Source organism: Plectropomus leopardus, chromosome 1, assembly GCF_008729295.1.
Source record: "Plectropomus leopardus isolate mb chromosome 1, YSFRI_Pleo_2.0, whole genome shotgun sequence".
In the NCBI taxonomy this organism is placed as follows: domain Eukaryota; kingdom Metazoa; phylum Chordata; class Actinopteri; order Perciformes; family Serranidae; genus Plectropomus; species Plectropomus leopardus.
Window position 1 is genome coordinate 19,660,064 of NC_056463.1, and position 16,989 is coordinate 19,677,052.

At 40.5% G+C, this 16,989-nt stretch overlaps 1 protein-coding gene across 4 annotated transcripts in view; it reads right to left on the bottom strand.

Moving 5' to 3' along the window:
* Positions 1-11,590: 11,590 nt before the first annotated feature.
* Positions 11,591-16,989, bottom strand: part of zfhx3b (zinc finger homeobox 3b) — a 161,290-nt gene continuing 155,891 nt past the window's right edge. For all 4 annotated transcript variants that reach the window (XM_042489953.1, XM_042490018.1, XM_042490101.1 and 1 more), the window contains one exon: positions 11,591-16,783. In XM_042489953.1, the coding sequence (XP_042345887.1) occupies positions 15,033-16,783 (1,751 nt within the window). In that variant the 3' untranslated portion in view covers positions 11,591-15,032. The remainder of the gene's footprint in view (positions 16,784-16,989) is intronic.

A 16,989-nucleotide genomic window follows, 5' to 3' on the forward strand; every position in this document is an offset into this window, starting at 1 on the left:
TCAGACAGTGTTTGACTAACTCCTGTTACTGTGTTGTTTAACAGTATACTTTGGAGAATGAAGAAAAGAGAAACAGGAGAGTGAATGAAGCCTTATTTAGCCTGCTACCCAAGCAAACGGCAACCTCTGAGGCTGAAAAATGACAAAAATGGCAGTTCATCGAATGGGCACTTGAGGCAGGATTCAGAGCACCAAAGCCCCGTTGACCCTCATGTTAAAATGCCAACAGAAATAAACATGTTTACAGCCTGGTACAAACAAGGTTATGGTCTCTATATCTAATTTCAACATTTAGAACAGATGTACGAGGGTGAATTGTTTTTACAACTCATCAATTTGTATTTTATTAAGGCCAAAAGTTATGCATATTTAAGGGTGGGGACACATTAGAGACTCACTCACTCGCTTTAGAGACTCAATCAGCCTCACTCAGTCACAGCTCCAACCACTACTCTAAATATGGTCACTTCTGGCACCAAAACAACAACAACAAAAAAAACAATATGGCGACAACCAAAATGCTGAACTCGGGGCTTGATAATGGCAGTCCAAAAATCAATGGGTGATGCAGTTAGCTACATCCATTGTTTTTACAGTTTATGTTCCCAACAAGCTATTCTAGAATAGTTGATACCAATGGATGCGTTAGTTTGTATAGTTTAACAAACCGGAGCACGATACAGCCTCTTAAAGACAGTAATATCAACCTCCAATTACTTTTGACAAGAGGGGGTCAGTGGCAGGGTCATCCATTGTATCTGTGGGGCAGTGGCCCCCCTGGCCCCTCCTTAGGGGTGCCATTGAACCACAGCCATACTCATGCATTTTAACCCACAGACTTTTAAAATAAATTCTGTCCAGACAGGTCAGGTACAGTGGCAGCTCTGGAGGAATGAGCTCACATGAAATATCAGCAACTTAACCTGAATGGCTGAATTTACATCTTAAAAGGGGTCAGTCTCTGTGATCCCAACCTGACAGAAGAGCTTTGATCTGCAGCAAAAAAAAAAAAAAGCGTTCTTGTTGTCTTTCACACACGCAATATATGATTGCAACGTATTCACACACACTCATTTGCCTTTTGAATTTGCGAATGAAGTTTTCAATCACTCCGCTCGGGCCTTTGTGCGTTCCCCTCAAATTATCTAGTAAACATAATGACTGCCTGATTTACACAATATGAAAAGTTATATTCTAAGATGTGGAGCCGCAGTTTAGCTCACAAGATAAACCATCCTGAGTGACAGCCCTTTTAATAGCCAGACAGAGTAAATCAAATAAGAATCGGCCTCCCTGCGATATTCTCATAGATTGACTACCTTTGCATGCGTGTTCATGTGGCAGCCACAGTGATTGCCACTTGTGGGAATAATTAGTAATTCACTCACTTGACAAAAAGGCCTCAGCAGGACCCTGTTAGATTTAATTACGCAATAATCTCAGGAAGACAATGGCCAGTGATGATAAGAGAGTCATTCCTATTTGTATGTAATCAATGTTTAATATTTATCATTCAACAAGCTCTTATGGAGAAGGCTTTAATGAGGACTTATCTTCACTTGAGTCCCCCTTCAACATTTTCAACCCTCTCTCCAATTGACATTAACTGACCTCCTGTAGGAGACAGAAGTGGGGCAGACTGTTTCTCCCACAGGATCTGCATGAATCTTTGAAATATGTTCTCAAAGGGTTCCCATAAAGGGTTAAATTGTTGATGTTAAATGGAATGTTGGATTCTGCGAGCTGCCTGCTAATTAGATTGTAATTACAGCAGAGCTTTGCAAGCCTGTCTGTTCCAATTAGAAACACTTTTGCGGCCAGTCTGCCTGACCTTTCTTTGAAAACTTCTCTACTTTAAATTAATGACAGATACAAAGGGGTAAATGCTCAAAAATAGTTGTTCTGAATGGTCAAATGATCATGTTTATGAAGACCATGGAGACAGCCACATGCACAGTATTCAAAAGATTTCCAGCTAACGTTCTCACATATATGAAAGTAGCTTTTATGAGAGAAAAAAGAGCAGACAGTTTACATACAGGTGCACTGCTTGGTAGGCGTCCAACTCCAACAACTTAAGCATATATACTTAAGTAATATATTTTTACATATATATTATATGGTGTATATGTCAGTGCATGATACGGAGAGAGAAATTGGACTGCGGCCCAGTCCCTTTTCAACAGCGGTAGTATGCCCTCCCTCTCACTGAGAGGAGCTCTCAGACTGAGTGAGGAGTGTCTCAGGCATCCACAGCACACCTGGTCTCCATTATCTCTCCATTTCACAGGCTTGCACCCCCTAACAGGGCAGCCTGGGAATGGGCCTGGCTCTTTCATCTTCCCATCATTATAGCAGCCAGCCCAGGGTCAGGGCCCACTCTGACAGGCATTCCAGCAGCAATACACTACAACTGATTTTGGTTAAGGTTTAAAAAATACAAAACCCGAGTCAGAGAAATATTAATAAGAACAAGTCTCAGAGCAATTATTGTATTAAGAATTCTTTTCAGAGTTGACATTCTCCCCAAAGCTATGTGAAATATGAGGCTGCACCTCAAAGCTGTGCCTCCTCAACAGCATCACCTTCCCTCATCCATGTCTTAAACCCAAGCTTCTTTATGGCACATGTAATTCATCTCACAGTTGTTCTATTTGCTGACAAACACACATAAAAAACTACAGAATAATGTTAGTTTTTGCAAACCTTACAATATGAAAGTAGTGTTCACAAGTGTGTAGTGATCTCATGCTGAGTGCTAGGTTTATTCTGTTGCTTTATCACTCTTAAATCTCGTACGCAGAGGGACATTTGAAGACAGATCAAGGAGAGGCCAAATTCTTTCCCTCCCTTTTTTTTTTTAACTGTTAAAGGGATTTAACAGACCCCTTCAGACAGTCTGTGAAACACATTTATGGAGAAAGGATACACCACCTGATGGTTCAGGTCTGACATGGTCCACCCATTATCATTTTGCATATGAGAACAAAATGAGGTGTGATAATTGATCTCTCATGTACTTCGGCTTGCTCTCTCACGACACTATCAGCACAGCTTCGTTTAAAGGCTGAAAACACTCTCATGCAGAGCTCACCCGAAGCCTTTTTAATGCATCATCACTTTGAGGTTACAGAAATGACACCACGAGAAGCACTTTGAAGTGAAGTAAAATTATCCCTTATTTCTACCCCCACAAATGATTTATTAAGGGGGAAAAACAGGGGGGAAAAGAGGAGAGGAAAAGGGCAGATGAAGGATAGAGAAGGACAAACACATTCCCAGCACATATTCTCTTCATTACGAGTGAAGGGGGGGAAGCCGATCATTCAATTACTGACTGCCGTCACAGGCTAATATTCCTGCCTGTCAGGGCCAATTCTGGCTCAGTTTTGGTCAGAGTTCTTCTGATGGACCTCATTTCCTGTTAAACAGAACCAGAAGGTGCTGTGAAAATGGCGACACCTGATCCTGTGTTCAGGAGACGGGAAATGCTTTGGCAAGGCCCAGAGCCTGCCAAGACACCCTCCACACCTACCCCAGCATGAATCCCACGTGGGTGGGAAGCCAGCGAGGTGAGTCTGGGCAGAGGGGTTTATAGGTCGCTCACCTAACCAGCACAGGTGGGGGCTAACATTTTGCATTGCTTTTTTTTTTTATCCTAAGCACAAAATATAAAATGATGTGAAGATGTGTCAACCCACTTAGAATCAAGAAACTTAAGGCTATAATTCAAAAGAAACCGACTTTTCCCTTTTAATTTTTTTATCCCTTTGATCCTGACTCACTCATCATTTTATCTGACAGATTAGATTGAATTAGTTTGACCTGTCCTCAAGGCTGCAGCGTAATTTGCCTTTGACATTGATAGGGGAAGAAGACAATGTGTCCAGGCAACGAAGTCTATGCGGGGGTGGAAACAGGGGGGAGCAGTAGGTATATGAGATGTGGAAAAAAAGGACTGTGTGGCTTTCAGGCTTGGTGGTGAAATTCCTGTTCTTCACCTATGTTATTTCACAGATGTTATTTCACCAGACTGTCTGTCAGGGGTTAACCCTTGACAGTGACAGTGCAAGCTGCTCATGTGCGAAGCAGACCAGCTTAGCTCAGTCTTTCATTGGCTTAGTCGCAAATGTATCCAGTATGTCCACAGTTTCTGCTGGTGACACACCACAATTTGTTACTTCAGTGTAGTTTAGAACAGTTTACATGAAATTCAACAGTGTCTAAAGCCTTTAACACGTTCAGCATTAGGGACAATGCTTGGCTAAAAGTCTGCATACTTTTGCGATTTCTCATCAAATTCTTCCTCATACCATATGATGCTATTAGTAAATTTAGAATAGTGTCACTAGCCCTTTTTACACAGAGATTAGGCCCAGAGGGCCTGGCAGAGAGAGCATGGCAGCCTCATGCCTCTCCAGCATCTGATTTTAGATAGCATGCTGGCATTGCAGAAGCAAAAAAGGCATGACTTGTAACACAACAGCCTTTGTCTTTAGTATGGCATATAGCAGAGGGTAAGGAGTGCCTAGATGTCATTGTTTTCCTAATATGCAGACATTTTCGACTGCTGTTTCCTCTTGATTCAGCGCTGTTACTGCTGATTCTAGCTTCAGGCTCTTTCTTTACTTTCTTTACTTACAAAAAATAGATGTATGCATTTCAAACATTGCAAATGTCACTATCCTTATACTTCCATGCATCCTTTATGATGGCATAGATACAGCCAATAGCTGGCACTAGAGGGCAAGGTCAAAAGTTTCACACAACAACATCAAACAAGGCCACAGTGGAGGAGGTTGTTATACTGTATCTTTAAACAGAGGGTGTGTTGTAAAGGTCTGCGCGACCATTATACATATCCCGACACGTTGACGGAAATTACATTAACTATTTTCACTATATATTCCTACACTACACTGCCTACATGACCTTCATTGGTACTGCTCTGTTTTGTCCGTATCTGTAAGCTTTCAAAAAAATCGCACAATTATGGACAAAATGAATACAGAGCATGGACAGAAAGCTTAGCCCATCTCCATCTCTGTTTCTAAAAATGAGTATAAACAAGCGCTAAAAGGGGAGACAACTCTGCCTGAACATTATGCGACAAAAAGAACTGTCAGGTGGCAATATACCCGCCCAGGGGCGCAGCCATCATTTCAGAAGTGAGGGGGACAGACTGTTCAGGAATAAGCCAACCTCTACTGAGTGATTTATCATCCTCTCACATTCCATGCACCTCCTCCTCCTTAGCGGCTAAACAACCAAATAACCACAAACAGCCACAGTATGGCACCCGGGGACCGACTCAAGTTCTTTAAAATGATCAAAATCATATACTATCAAAATTCAAAAGTTTGAGCTGCCAAACTCTGGTTGGGTTGACACAGAATGACCCTCAAGCATCTACAGTGTAAATAGCCAGATAGTTAAGTGCCAAGTAACAACACTAAACATGAAAAGTTCAGTAACAGCTGTCGAAATTAATTTCAGAGTCATTCTTATCCTACAGACATGTCCTTAGCCAGTGATAATCTGTCCTCACCTGTGAAGCCTCAGTGCTGCAGCCTGGTCTCTGTCCTGATCACGGCGTGCTGCCTTCTCCCTGCTCTGCCTATTGCAATAATACAGATTTAAGAAAAAATAAGAATAGTAGTTGTGAAACAGCTGTGGAAATTAATCTCAACTTTTATGCTATAGATATATTTTCTCACCTGTGAAGCCCCTGCATGACCACCAGTGTTGCCTTCCGGTTCACCTTCTCCTCCGTGCTCTTTCTATTGTAGCATTAAAGATTTAAAAAATAAGTGCAAAACAATAGTGAGCGCAAATTCTGCGCAGAATTGAAGGAGGAGTGGGTCTATTCCTAGCATGAAGCTAGCTAGCTAGCCATAGGTAACAATAACGTTAGTATCCTTGTTAGCGAACATTATCGACAGGCAGCAGCGGTACTCAACTTACACGGTTTGTTTGAAGCAGGAGTGCAGGGTTTTTGGCCTCTTGCTGGTTGGTTTGATGTACATCATGTGTGGTACTTTGGTTAAAACCGGCAGTTCAGAGCAGTGCTGCCAGAGCTTCTCTCAACTGTGTCATGTGATCACAACAAGACAGCACGCGAATGCCACGCACATTCACGGTGCGTTTCAAGACCGCTCGGAAAAACGAGGCACGACATGTTACTAATAAATTGAACGGTTGTAAAAAAAAAAAATAATAATAATTTTTTTTAAAACGTGTGGGGGTCAGAGGGCACAGATACGGGAAGTGTGGGGTACATGTCCCACGCGTACCCTGCTTCTGCTACGTGCCTGTTCCAGCCTCTGAACAGGAAGTGCAAAAGGGGCAGCTGTGTCACATTTTTGGGTGTTTGTCAACACTGTGGAACATGAAACACAGGCAGGAGTGACCCCTGTCTTGGCTAAGATGAAGGCAGGGTGCCCTAACTACAAGTATAGCTGTGTGGAATTGGATGCTGGGATGTGTGGTGCTGCGGTTTCCCTTAAAGCTTCTGCTCCTCATTTGCTGCCTTTTTGGTGTCAAGGGATAATACCAACCTTAAGCCAAACAACTATTAGAGAGCTATGTTTTTTATTTAAGACAAGGCCCAAGATGACACAGCACAACCATGGCTTTTGTAGTCATTTTGACAAGAATCATCCAACATTTGCACTATTATTTCCCTGCAAAGGTTGAAAGCTGATACTAAAGAGCTTTGGAAACCCCAACAAGCTATTATCCCAACAAAGCAAGAACTAAGACTTCAGCATGGTAACACCACCCAGCTCGGGTCAGAGAGACACAAACAGAGTCTGTGATATTCTATCCAACAGAGCTACGCTTGTCCTCCGTGCTACGACAAAAAGCGTTCTGTGGTATGTCAGAGGCTATTTGGGATATGTAAAAGGTTGACTGGTCAAAAGAGACAAATGACTGTAGGAAGCTGTCAGCTCCACCTCTGACTGAAATGACTGAGTTAGTGGGGTGCATTGAGAATGATAATTAAATATGGGGCCAAAGATTGGCATGGTGGGCCCTGTACCTCTAGGCCAGGGGAGAATGGGTTTGGGAGCTCACATTGCCCAGGGCCTATGTTAGACTCAGGCACTAACCCAATTTCACACTGTGTGACTGGGCCTGGCCTGTTTCAGTGTAGCCTCTGAGTGTGAGTGCCATCTGGTCCAGGCCTATGAAGGAAATGGCCTTGCTTTTCACACTGATCGGATTAGGGTGTTTTTAATTCATTCGGGATGTGCCCTTGCGTGTTAATTGGCTCAACATGGCCAATGAATCTCGCCTGTTGCTCGACACAGGATGGCCTCTTCTTTAAACTTGCTTTAGAGGTTTGATGCTGCTCAGAATTTAGCTGTTTTCATATTTTCCTTATAACGCAGCATGATTTTAACAAAGTCTCTGAGAATGCGTTAAATTTTTTACAAGACAAAGTGATTCAGACATAATCTTTGAGCAACAGAGCAGTTCAAAGATGACAACGACTCACTCCTTTTAAGAAACAAAAACGGATGTTCATGTCAGAATACCTAAATAAAACTTGTCCGTTCTTACAAAACAGGTGATATTTTCAATAAAATAGCATTTCAGCAGTGACACATTTCTTTGAGAATTTACCATCTGATAAATAACAGCATTATTGCTATACTTCTTTTTTGCCTTCATTCTCTGATATGATAGATATGTGGCACAACACAACAAGGGACAAAAGCAAGTGTGTTAAGGCAATAAATAATGCCATAATTGCACGAATGGATTACTAAACAGGCATACTGGGCACAGGCCCAGGGGCTAAACATGTCAGGGGCCCTTGCGAAATGTCACTCAATTTAACAGGAAGAGACTTAAAATCACCAAAAAAAGACCACAAATGGATGCAAAGGAACTGCAAAGAAACACCAAAAAAAAACCTTTAAAAAATGGGCAAAACAACCAAAAACGACAATTACCTCAAAGAGACACAAATAACTATAAAAAGACATAAAACAATCACAAGGAAATAAAAATGGCCACAAAGAGACACAAAACTGCCACAAAGTCTGTGTGTCTTGCTTATGCATAGGAAACATTGTTGGGCCCTTTGCATATCTGTGTCCAGGGGCCCTTTGTCTCATAATTTGATCATGCATAATTGTGTAAATAATGAAGTTTAACTGCATTTCAAGGCTTGTTTGTATTGGCTATACATGCAGAAATTCTTAGGTCTCTACAGTGTACTTCAGTTTGCCAAAATGAATTGTCTTTCAAGCACTATAGAAAGAATTGAAATATGCACAGATGTGGTTATTTTAAGAGCAAGACAGTTTTGATGCACTTTTAACAGAAATGATTAAAGAAGTCTTTCTTCTATTAATTATTGCAATAAATCCCATTTTAAGTTAATTTTTTTCCAAGTGTCATTGTCAGTTCCTTTTGATTATATTAGTTGCACACAGACACCTCTAATTAAGAAGAAGTTCACAGTTGTTGCTTAATATGTATTAATTAGGCGAGGGCACTGACAAGATCACTCTACATATCAATTTAAACAGCGTCAAGGCATTCTAATTTTAACAACACTGATGATTTAAAGGCGCTCTCTCTGATACATCACTGGTTCTTTGTACAAATTAACCATAACATATCAGTGGGGGCTCACAAGTAGTGTTGCTGATCAATGCCAGTCCCTCTGTTATTGTATCTCAATGTCTGCTACATTTTGCATAACAGGCAGAACTGGACCCGCTCTGTTTTCTTTGGGAATGGTTCAAACTCCCAGGCCCCCTGAGCTACCCACTGTGAACTGTGCATGTTGGGTCATTTTTCCAGGATTAAAAAGCAAAATCTGAAATTCAGAGCATTCATATAGCAACAAACAACTATTTACTATAAGACATGGTTCAGTAAAGGCGAAAAATGAAATCATGCTATTTTTTTTTTTTTTTTTGTAGCAGTAGCCAAATATTGCATATGCATAGGATTCTCTTTGTGTGAATCCCGCTGACTAATCGCCAAAATGCACTCATATGGAGGTTACCACTGATAATGGTGTCCCAACCAAGCAGTAGGCTCTGGGGCTGAAAAATGAAGCCAACACAGAAGCACCAAAAACTGCAGTTCCTCAAGCAAGTTAATCTACCAAAGACCCACATATCAAAATGCCCAACTTTCCACCAGAAATAAACATGTTAAAAGCATGGTGCAAAAAAAAGCTTTGGTCTCTATAGCTACTTTCAGAATTCATGACAACTGCACAGGGTTGAATCTTTATATAACTCACCCATTTAAATTCTATTATGGCTTAAAGTTACACATAATTAAAGCCATTGCCGCTTTGAGTGACAGGCTGTCAGCCATGCATCAGCTAATTCAAGTCACTCAACCCTACACTCCTCCACAGCTCCATCCTCTACTCCAAATATGGTCACCACTGGCTCGAAAAAAGGCTAACATCACAGTAGCCACTTCCATTATTTATATAGTCTATGGTCCCCATGCACAGTCGCAGAACGGCATTGTTGCGGAAGCATAGCGCCCACCCTCTGGTTAACACAGTTAACTCGATCAGCACAGTTTACGCTATTAACTACTAACCGCCAGCTCGGCCACTTCCATATTAAGAACAGTGTGCAGACAATTACAGCTCCGACTGAATCGTAGAAATGTATGTTGTAATATATATATATGGTATCTACACAGTATTTTTTGTTGAATTTTAGAGTTCCTCTAATTCGCTTAAAAATGCAAAATTCGGTCATCCTAAAACATGGTTGGAATTTTTCATTCTTACTGACAAACTTAAACTTTTGTGGAATTATGTACACAACTGAAATTTTAACTTGTTCACTGTTATGATTAATTATCAAAAACGGTAATTCATTTTAAAAACTAACAGGTCAAAATAATTTAAAAGGATCACATCTGAGTTTTTCAGGAAACAGCAGAAAATAAATAATTCCGAGTCCGCCAAGCAGGAGTCAGTTGAGCACTCAAAGATGAGTCCACACCAGTGCAGTTTATGCTCATACTTTTTTAATGTATCACAATGAGCAAGAAACATACTTGATGAAATATTTTCAAAGGAGTATATTCAATTACCATCTACAATCAACTTAACTAGGACAACAAGGTTTTGTGACAAAAGTTTCTTTAAAAGTCTGAAGTTCCATGTGGTTGTATGTATGTTAGTTTCCATGTAATTTGGTACAGTTTGGAAATCTTCATCATATAATTACAGTAACAAAAAAGCTAACAAGACTACAGTATAGAAAAGACATCAAGAACAACATTTTTGGTTTAACTTGCTCTTTTTTGTACATTGCAAGGCTGTTTTTTTCTACCCTCGGATGGGCTGCCTGGAGCCACAGAGCCATGCTTATGAGGCTCGAAGGAGGAGTAATTCAAGGAAACAAAAAGAAAAACTAAAAGCATAAAAAAAACATTGTGGCACCAGAAGTCACAAAAGGAACAGAGAGCTCCAAGTAACAGTTCATCTTTGAAGTTGGAGCAAATGGTTGTTTGGTTGTTAGTTTGGTTGTTAATTTTGGTTAATACGCTTTTTTAGTGTAACTGCCTCTTTAAGAATGACAGCTTCGAGAACCCGTCCCCTCTCTCTGTTATTAATTTCTCCTTTTAGATTATGTAATCAACAGAGAGAGGGGTGAGCCGCCATTTGACTGGAGAGCTTAACTTGTCAACCAGAGACAAGCACAAGGAAATGAAACGGGTAGCAACATGAACTGGGAGAAATGAAGCAAGCATGTCTGTCCATCCTGTCCTGAAATTTGGAAAATGTCCATCAAAGAGCAGAAGCAGAGGCAGAGCTGGAGAAAGAAAGAGACAGACAGAAAGGAGAAAGAGGCAGCTGGAGCCACTTAAGTTCAGTTTCATCTAAGGACTTTCCTCTCTGTCACACATGTCCATTGGTTCCAGAGTCCATTCCCATTACAGAGTTGTCAGTAATCAAATAAGGAGGTGGTTTTAAAGCTGTTTTGAGCCTGCCTTTGGCTCCCATGCCCAGTTTTGGTGTGCCCACAGCCTCTCACGTCCTCCTAACGTGATCTCCAAAAGCTTCCCAGAGTCCTTTTTTTTTCTCTTTTCATTCCTTCTTCATCTCAAAAACAAACAAAAAAATAAAAAATAAAAAAGTTGATGTCTTGCTTTAAATATATCTTTATCTGTATACAGGTACACGTTCGTTTTCACAGTGGGCAAAAGATGACCTCTACAGCAAAACCTTGTCTTTATCTCTCTTTGTAAATGTCCATTAAAATCAAGTATCCCAATGTAAGTCGGTGGATGCAATCATCCACAATAGCGTTTTGTGCCACAATAAAATATACACTTATCTCGGGCACAACTTGTAATGTTTTTTTCTTTTTGTTTCGACTGCATAAAGCTTTGGCCACATTCATAAATTCAATCAAAGTAAAAACTGCTCAGTGCTTCGGTATCGTTTCTGATCATTATCATTAAAATTGGATTTTCTAAATTTCACTTATTCATAATCCAGCTTTGTGGTTCAGTTTGTTTTGGTGTGTAACATATAAAAAAATAAAAAGGCAAACAAGAAAAAATGTATGCTGGCTCTTATAAAACGCACGCACACACACACACACACACACACACACACACACACACACACACACACACACAAGCATACAAACTCACACACAGTCCATGCTGGCTGAATCTGATGTGGAAATCTCAACTTTGTCTTCCACAAAAGAGCCAAAAAGATTACACTTTGGAAATAAGAGAGCAAACAGTATCATCAAGACAATGAATATAAGAACATTATCACACCATAAAGTGGCCAGGTCATATTTTTTGTTTTAGTTTCTCAATTTCAGCAATTCAAATTAAAGCTAGTGTTAATTTATGATAAAAGTAATATACAGAAACTAAAATAAAATAAAAATACTTATAAGAAAATAATAATAATACATGTCTGACATTGTCTGAAACTTAAAATAAAGCAAACATATTTGTGAAAACTGTACAACTTAAGATTTGTTTTTAAAAAATAAGTACATGTGAACAGTATTTCAGGGAACTGGACTTTAGAGAAGTAGCAAGCAAGCTTGCAGACCAAATCTCCTTACTTTCAACAGCATGCTGTAGTATAAACACCAAATCGCATTGCTCTGCAAGACGAAGCACTTTAAACACACTTCTGAGATTGTGGCTTGTGTTCATTAGGGCGAATATATTGACTATACAATAGTGGCCAAAAAGTAGTCTCACAAATTTAAATGTGTCTTGGTTTTAAAAATAAAAGTTTTAAGTCATTGGATCATCAGTGAGAGGGTGGGGGTACCTATGCACATCCATTTCCATTGCAACAAAATGAAGTGGGTGACTTCTTTGGACATGAAAGCATCCTTGCTATGTTGAAATCAAGGGACATCTTCAAAAAACCTCCTACTTTTCCAGAAATAATGCTTTGGAATGAAGATGTCCCTCAAAAACCTGTAATCTAAGCGTGGAAGTGGCACCCTGCAGACACGTGGGACAAGTCACTGGCAAATTTCCCAGGAATGGGGCAGCGACACCTCGGCAAAACAGCCACCATTTCCCTCTGAGACTAGTTGTATGTTGACTGGCATAAATGTCACTAAACCTATGAGACGCATCAGTACCAGATGTATTATATACATTTTTTGGTAACCACTATTACTTGCTTAACAAGTGAGCAACAACCTTGACTGGATGGAGGGATTTTCAGCAACGTTCCATGCCAGCACAAAATGACATATGGAGGTCACGTTGTTCAGCAACCAATGATGCAAAAATTTACACAACAGTTTACAGTCACTTTAAAAATGAGAAAAAAATAGATTGAGACAATTAAAAGCAATTAAATGAAATAGGATCAGTCCTTGCTTAAGAAAAATCCATTGTGATATTTGGAATGCACTGTTCTTTACAAACGTTATAGATCATTGGCTTTAAACATTGGTCTGTTCAAAAAGAAAATCGGCAAAATGTCCTTTGGAACATATATTCACAGTCTTCAAAGTTCCGTTTTTGCAACAAGAAAAAAAAAAGATGTTGCAGAGGCAAGAAATTGGTTTATTGTTTGTTTTAGTTAAAGCTTAGCCAAAAGCAAAATGAGCATGCATCTAGGTACTTTTTTTTCTTTCAAAATTCTACATTAGCAGCAAAACGTATGTCCTTGAAGACCAGACCTTATACATTTTCTTAAAAAAATGGACATTTGAATGTGACAAAAAGTCAAACAAAGATTAATAACCTCTATCTTACAAACTGCAATGGCTCTGTAACGGTGCTACTCCACAATGCAAGGACAAGGGCCCTTTTTGGTTTTTGGTATTTACGTAAAAAAGCCACCTGTTTGCTTGCAAAGAAGCAAAAACGGCAACTCTGATGCGTACTCCTTTATCTTTTAAAACTTTGTTTTCTTTCCTCTAAAAACAGCAACAAATTCTCAAGTATAAAGAAGCCTCTTTTCTCATATTTATGCACCAATGGTGAAAAGTGTTTAGTCTTTGGATTTTCTTTTTGTCTTAAAGCGTGAGAATTATTATTAGTATTCTTTTTTCATTTTCATTTATGACAACAAAAATGTCAAAATGAAAATAAAGACTGTAGCCACACTACATGAAGAACAAAAGACCTGCTTTGTAGTGTACATATCTACAAACACAGGAGAGCAGAGAAAAATAAGTGCGAAGAGAGGAACAAGTAGAGTGAGAAATAGGAGTCAGACAGTGATAAGTGCACAAAGGTAACACAAAAATTAAATAAAATAAAACTTTCAATATTTCACCCAGGATCGTTTTGTGTTGGTTAGTGTCATACCAACCAAACCATAAGATTTAAATAATTCTAAAAGAGGATCCTGCCTTGTCAGGAGGGGCATTTTGGGTGAACGTTTCCCAAGAAGTTTGAGAATAAGACAGAAACAAAGTTGAGATAAATTACCTGTCCATAATCTAGTCTATCGGAATGACCAAGACAACATCAAATGAAGCGTCTTAAAGTTGGACAATACAAAAGCTAAATGTACACAAAGTTTTTTCAACCTACCATACTGTTTAAATTCATTTCCAATGCAACAATCTACTTAACACCAAAAATGTTCATATCTATCATAAATACAGAAGGTTGTTTTTTTTTTTTTTTAATCAAAACTCTTTTTATCGCCCGTTATGTCTGCAATGCTCTCCTTGTCTGGGTATAATGGGATTGCGATTTCCCCCCTTTGAAAGGATTTCCAATGTTAAAATCAGCAAATCATTTACCCTTTTTGAATGCCCAGAAACAATGCCTTATTGAAATTTCATTCTACTTAAAACTTTCTGTTATTAAAACAAGTTCTGAAAGAAAAAAATGTTTATCTTCTGTTAAAAACAAAAGGTGTAAAACATGAATTTCTGTAACAGAAAAAAACATCTGTGAGCTGTTGACCTGAGAATAAAATAGACATTACATTATTCTTTAACTTTTGCAAGCCATTGGTATCTGAATGCTTAAATAGCAAGAAAACTGATAGACTATTCTCCCATACAGTACATACTGGCTTTTTGTGACTGTGCTATTAAGTAGAAATTATTAGAAAACAAAGGGACAGCTTGTTGACTCATATTTCTTCAAAAGGGTTCTTGGGCCATTTGTCAACTTTGAGGCAGTCCATTGCCATACAGTACAGCATTCCTCTACTATTACCCAAAACATAACTGCAGCGATCGTTTCTATTCTCATATATTAGTATGCATGTATTTCAGTTGAATAAAACAAAAAAAAAACAAAAAATAAAAACAAAACTAAAAAAACAAAAAAACCAAAAACAAAACGAAAACCAGCATGTTGATATGGGAAAACAATCCACTAACATTTAAATTTTTGGTTACAAGCTTTGGAATTGCAGTTAGTCTTTACACATCTTTTTCTGAAATTGGTTTGTATACTTTTAATGTATTTTTAACATTGCTGCTTTTTATGATTTTTTCCATTTGTGATTTTTTTTGTCTTTTTCTTTAGTGTTTTTTAAATATTGTCCATCACTGAAAGCTCTTTTACAATCTGATGGAGTCTGTTCCTACACTAGCAAGATTACTACTACAACTACTACTGTCTTTGACAAAGCCAGGCTGCTGCGGCTCCTCCGCCGTCCTGCCAAGCCTGTCTGCTGACTTCTGACTGCTGTCAGAGTCAGACTCGTCGGTAAAGACGTCTGTTGGTATCGAGGTCTGAACTCCTGAGGTGCTCAATGAACTTGAGGTAACCGTTGAAGGTGAGGACATTGGAGGAAAAGAGGAGGAAGAAGAGGAGGGACTGGCATTGGGCTTCCCAGCTAAAGCTCTGGAGAAAGGGGCCTGGGGCCATGGTTTGCCGGCAGCTGTGGTGTTGAGTGGGGTAGTCGAGGAGGAGCACAGGGAAGAGGAGACAGCAGAGGATGGCATGGCGGCTGATGTTGTTGGCGGGGGAGGGGGGCTGCTGATGGGATGAGTGGCAGACTGCGAGGTAGATGCGGTGTTAGGATTGGGGAAGCAGGCTGAAGAGTGAGGTAATAAACTAGTAGCGTGCTCTTTGGCATTTCTGGCTGATCGCTTGATTGTTCTGTGTTTGTGCAATGCCGATTCCAGGTGTTGACTGAGTGCTTTCTCCCCATCCAACGTAGTGTCACAAGCCAGGCAGTCATAGAGACTTCCAGCCCCTGCACCTACGCCACCAGGGACACGCAGCAACATCTCTTGCAGGTTTGCCACAGACTGACCGAAAAAACAGTTAGATTTAAGGTGGGTAATAGCCGCTTCTTCCTTGGTGAAAACTGCTTGACACTTGCGGCATGCCAGTTTACACTGCACCTTGGGGACGATGTACTGGTCTAGAAGGGAGTCCACAGCTTTGCCATCCATCTCTTTCTGCTCAGAGGGTACTTTATTATGAGAGGAGGAGGAGGAGGACGAAGACGAGGGGGAGGAAGTGGGGGGTTCACTATGGGGTTTGCCCTTTTGCTCCTCTGTTTTCACTGGATCTTTGGCAGATTCTTTGCGATCCCCCAAGGGTTGAGGGGGAACAGGAGTTTGGCTCGCCTTGGGTTGCTGGATCTGCTGAAGCTGCCGCTGCTGCTGCTGTAGTGCCTCCTGCAAACTCTGCTGATATTGCTGGTAATGCTGCAGCAGGGACCCTGGAGACAGGCCCATCAGTGCTTGTGACAATGCTGGGTTGTAAGGGAAGAGACTTTCCATACCATACATCGGTTGCAGGTAGCCCCCTTGGAGAGCGCCAGGGATCTGCGGGGTGTAATACGGGGAAAAGCCAGGCATGAAGTAGGGCAGGAATTGATTTGTGAGGAGAGCTGTGGGGTCCGATGCCAAAGCAGCCTGCAGGGCCTGAAGCTGGGCAGGATCTACCACATACTCCATGCCAGGAGTAGGCATGGAGGTGGCAGGAACAGCTGTGTCTGGTTTCTCCTTCTTGGCACTGGCAGCAGAAGTGGAAGGGGCAGGGGTGCTTCCAGTTGACGATGGGGTCGAGGGCTTCTCTGTCTTTTCCTTGGACTTCTCCTTTTCTCTTGCCCTCTCAGAGTCACGTTCTTTGGGGGGTTCAGGCCGGGAGCCAGACGGGGTAGTTGAGGACGTGGAATTGGATGTGGAGGTGGGGCTTGAGTGGGAAGCAGATGTGTTGGTCTGAGCTGGGCTGGATGCAGCAAGAGACGATGAGGAGGGAGGCTTGTTGGGTAATCCAGATGTGGGGAGGCTGGGTGAGGGAACACTGGCACCAGGCATGTTCAGGAGGTTTGAAGGTTTTGGAGGAGTTAAAGCTGGAAATGTTTCAAGTACAGACAAACATTTAAGAATGTTATAATATATGAGAAAAACAGTCAACAATACAACATCAATATATATGATTCGTTTTGTCATTATATAATATATACATTAAGGCTTCCCCTTTACAGCCAGAGATTCGAATTATCAGTTGGAGAACCCTCAGTTGACTGAGATAGTTTCAAGTCAAGCAGATGTTTAT